The sequence below is a fragment of the Ostrinia nubilalis genome, chromosome 17, assembly GCF_963855985.1.
Source record: "Ostrinia nubilalis chromosome 17, ilOstNubi1.1, whole genome shotgun sequence".
Classification (NCBI taxonomy): Eukaryota; Metazoa; Arthropoda; class Insecta; order Lepidoptera; family Crambidae; genus Ostrinia; species Ostrinia nubilalis.
The window spans coordinates 5126155-5130630 of record NC_087104.1 but is presented as its reverse complement, the minus strand read 5'-3'; the positions used below and the strand labels follow the sequence as shown (position 1 = coordinate 5130630).

General features: G+C 34.7%; 1 protein-coding gene across 1 annotated transcript; it reads right to left on the bottom strand.

Moving 5' to 3' along the window:
- Positions 1 to 217: 217 nt before the first annotated feature.
- LOC135079911 (ejaculatory bulb-specific protein 3-like) lies at positions 218 to 3464 on the bottom strand. The gene is made up of 3 exons (XM_063974543.1): positions 3355 to 3464; positions 2480 to 2670; positions 218 to 1174 (listed from the first exon to the last, which is right to left on the bottom strand). The coding sequence occupies exons 2-3, from the start codon at positions 2655 to 2657 to the stop codon at positions 990 to 992; spliced, it is 363 nt and encodes a 120-aa protein (XP_063830613.1). The 5' UTR covers positions 2658 to 2670; positions 3355 to 3464; the 3' UTR covers positions 218 to 989.
- Positions 3465 to 4476: the final 1012 nt, after the last annotated feature.

Below are 4476 nucleotides of genomic sequence, written 5' to 3'. Positions count from 1 at the left end.
AACTAAAGAAGAAATTCAGGACTTCTTTTTGGTTCTTGGTTGGATGTGATTAACTGATAATTATGGCAATTTTAATTAAGTTTAGGGGGTTGGTTAAAGTACTATAGAGCCTTTGAAGTGAACAAGACTTAAGACTAGTTAAAAATGATACGATAGACAGGACTTCAAAATAATTTTGACGAATAAAATTTAAATGGTAAAAGAAAAAAATATCAAATATTATTCAACTCTTTATTACAATATCAGTCAACATTCATGATCATCATGATATCAATTTCATTTTAATAGCATTTTAGACCTAAATTCTTAAACTAGAAGGCCAATCACATTTTTTGGAGTATAATTACTATTGAATAAATAACAGAATTCGATTGATGATAAGACATCAAAAAATTTAAAAATTATAAAAAGGTAATAGAGAGCCATGTAAAAGAGATTCACAAAAACTAACTTAAAGTAAAATTACAAGTAAGTAAAAGTAATTAATAAGTCTAAGGACATTAAGAGAAAGTATTTGTGGAAGGATACTGAAGGTGGGCCAAAAATCTAAAATAAATTAAAATTAAAAGAAAAGTCAAGTCAGATTCAGCAAAATGAGTTCAGACATTTGCTGAAGGATCAAAATTTTATGTAAATGTATGCAACTGCTCATATAGCAGTTAACTCGTCCAGAAAATTTAAAGCTATTAGAAGAATTATTCGTTCCATGGTTGTATCTCTATATTAATATTCATATCTGGTGATGCATCTACTTCATTTATCGAATGCTGAATCAAAATAACTTTTTTCACTCTCTTATGGTCTAATCGCAGTAAAATTATACATCAATTGAAACGAATAATTCTTCAGGAAAAATAAGATTGTTTCCACGCTCACAACCCATTGCAGTCATGGTAAAGCGATTAATCTCGTGACCTAACGACTCTATGTAACGTTAACGATGGGTGAAGAAAAGAAAAGTGCCTGCATTTTGGCTGAGAATTTTGGACTTAATTGCTCTGAATAAACTTGTCGAAGCCAGCGCGATGCTTGCCTGAGGGGTCAGTCTTCTTCACCAACTCTTCCCACTGCTTCGGGTGCTTCTGTTGGATGGCTCTGATTACCTTCCTGATGTTGTTCTTCTGTTTTTCTGTGCACTTGGCGCATGTGGTTTCAACTGCTTCAGGGAGGGCCTCTAGAAATTGAAAATTATTTTTATTAGAGAGGCTGGAAGATGTAATTGGTATGTTCCGGTTGTTGGAGATAAGATAGTTAGTTTCTTTGTGGTTGAGGATTTCGGGTGAATCTCGCTTCCACCTTCGGCCTGATCATGACTTTTCAATTTTTCATCAAGTGAAATCAAAGCTAGAGCTTCCTCATTGTGGATAAAAAAAAAGTAAGTGCAATAGGTATTGCTCAAATATTCTGAGTAATGTAGTTAACACGGTTAAATTTCGATGCTTATCCTGTTGTGATCTGTCTACCTTATTTTGTTGTTTACTGTTATTTCATAAAGATATTGCAATAAAACAAACGAAATTGGAACAAATAAACATTACGTTGCCGGCATTATCCGCGGAACGTGTTTTGGCAGTCAGCTGTTAAAAAAATCTTTTTACCACAGAGAAGCGGTTTTAGCGGTAACATAAATTACTTCACGCGACCCTGACATAAACCTCTTTATGTAATAGTTCGAATGGACACCAGTTATAATTAAACTCGATTGTATAATTCTGTATAATTGAGCTTATTAATATGTAAAAAAACAGTAAACAACAGTTGATGACCTTGACATAAAAATTAAACACACATGATATCTTCTGATGGTCGTGTGTTGATATAAACATAGACGATGGTATTAATTTTTACGAAATAGTTCAAGAATTTAAAGATAAACAAAAAATCTAACACCTACAAGCCGTAGGGCTAGTGAATTGTCAAAAAAAAACTCGAATACACATTTTGGAAAACTTTTTTCTTTCTCACAGTCAATTAAAAAGGCGAAGTAGGTAAGTAACAGGAAAATAACTACTGCTATATTAACTAAGATACTGACCAAGATTTATAATATTACGGAATAAGCATGTTTATACATTGAACCAATTACTATTTAATCACGAGGTTATTGTACCGGCGCGTTGTGTTGAAATACCGGATTACACTAGGTACTTTGATTTCTGGGAATAACAATTCTCAAGTACAGTCGACAGCACGTAAACTAACAAAATTACGAATTTTCCCAATACATTTTGATGAACGTACGAATACGAATGCAATGATACGAATGAAAAAGTTAAATTACGAAGAAGATGATCTGATTGAACTGAAAGGATTCCAAATATCCAAACTAAGTCATTGATAACTTTATAAGGATGCAAATTCAAGTTTTAGCTTCTAGGAGATAGAAAAAGATGAAGGCATTTCCACTAATTGATTGTGTGATAAAGATACCAGTAGGTACTTATTATGTTATCTGTTATAAAGGTAAAAATTCACTTACTTCTAAAATCAGCTCCTTCTGGTGTGCACCTTCCTTTTTCCAAGAAGCAGTTGATGTAAGCCTTCAGGAGACGGTCGTTGGAGATCAGGGTCTCGACGTCGAAGTTGTCGTATTTACTGTTGTATTTGTCCGCAGCGAGGACCACGACCAGGCAAGATAAGAATACTACGGCCCTCATGATGAAGTTCCTTCTGGAAGGTTGAATGGAGAACTTTGAATAGATAAAGACCACCCAAATAAAAATAAGTGCACTAATAAATGGTCAGTTATCTACGAATGTTCCTTTTTCTGATAAGGAAAGACCGAAGACAATGACGAATATTCCTTTTTCTAAGAGACTGGAGACACTTCTAACAATGGGCAAGATTACGATGAAACAAAGACCGTGCGTCGTTCCGAATAATAAACGTAAATCTGCTCAGGAGTTTCAATGGTCATAGAATATGTGATACGAATACTAATTTTGAGCTGGTCAATGTCAGCACAACTGATGATGTCAAGTACTCGTGTCGATCGACAGGACGATGAATACGAGTATAATAGCTGATCTAAGTTTTAGAGTTAAAATATGCAAAATTTCAATATTTTATGTTAATGGCAAATTGATTCAATAATAAGTGGAAAAATTGATCAAATTGTAGAGTTTGAAAGTAATATGTAAAATTTATCCTGAACATGATCCAAAACGATCCTTTGGTTCGAAAAACTTTAACACTTGTTCGTAGTCGTTTTGTTTGTCAGCCTTGCACTGACTTTAAATTTGCATTAGAGCTGAATCACTAATATCACCACTCAGTTTTATCATGAATTCATTAAAATAGCACAGCACACGAAAATCTTGACACTATTATACGGAATGCAGTTCGTTCACCCACCTTTTACTCTGTATAATGGGCCCAAAGAACTAGCATTGCCAGAAAGCGACAGTGGCTTATATTGACGACGTATACCACTACCTTAGTGGGCACTCGGGTCAATCTTGCAATACTTGATGCAAGCGAAAGTGAGCCGTCACCCGAAAATCACAAGAGCCACAATAGTTTCGATGTTAAGGACCTCCCTTCGAGCTCAACTGGTGAAATGTCTTCAGGTAATGTTCAAATATATGACATGTTGCATATACTTACCAGGAAAGTGTGAGCAAATTTGAATGCTCTGCCTCTAATAAGGAAAATGGACGTCTGTTTCTTTTATGGTCCATGAAACATGGTTATAATGGGAAATAAATTGAAAACGTTGCCGCGTTGTGGCCGGAAAATGTTATCCATAGAAACATTAATAGCAGTCAATAAACAGAGAGCTACTGCCATATTAGTAACTTAAATGATTTTTCAAATGGGTAGTTAGGAAGATTTTAAACGGAATTACCTAATGCTTTCCTCTCAGCTAGAAATAATCAAATATTGTTATTGTGGTTAGCTCACTGCATGGTGGGTTGGACCACTATGTACGCCGCACCCTAAATAATAGCTTAGCAGTATTATATGATCAAACGAACTTACCAAGTGAAGTTCGATCTGAATTGAGAATGTTACTAGGTATGCAAAATCACTTGACACCTATGTTACAGTTAAGCTTTTACATTTACAAATACATTAGTTTTTATTTCATTCAAAAATACCCAGTAGTTATGATTTTATAGGCATTCAAAGTTCGCTTAAATATTGAGTCCCGCCGACGGTCACGTGACCCCGTGTGACGTACATTCACAGCGTCCGCTCACTAGAAAACGGATATAAACATACTTAAATATTTTTTTTTTGTAAATACAAACTTATTATACATATTAACACCCAGACCCATCACAGAAATTAAAATTGAACCAAATCCAAACTTGATGCGATTGTGTCGTTTTATTGCGAATTACCTTCCAGCTCCATCATTAGACCCCGATTACTATATAGAATTAAAATACTCATCAATACAAAACGAACGAGCCCAAACTCGATGCATTTAAGTCGTTTTATTATAGAGTTCCTATGGCCACCTTCCAGCTC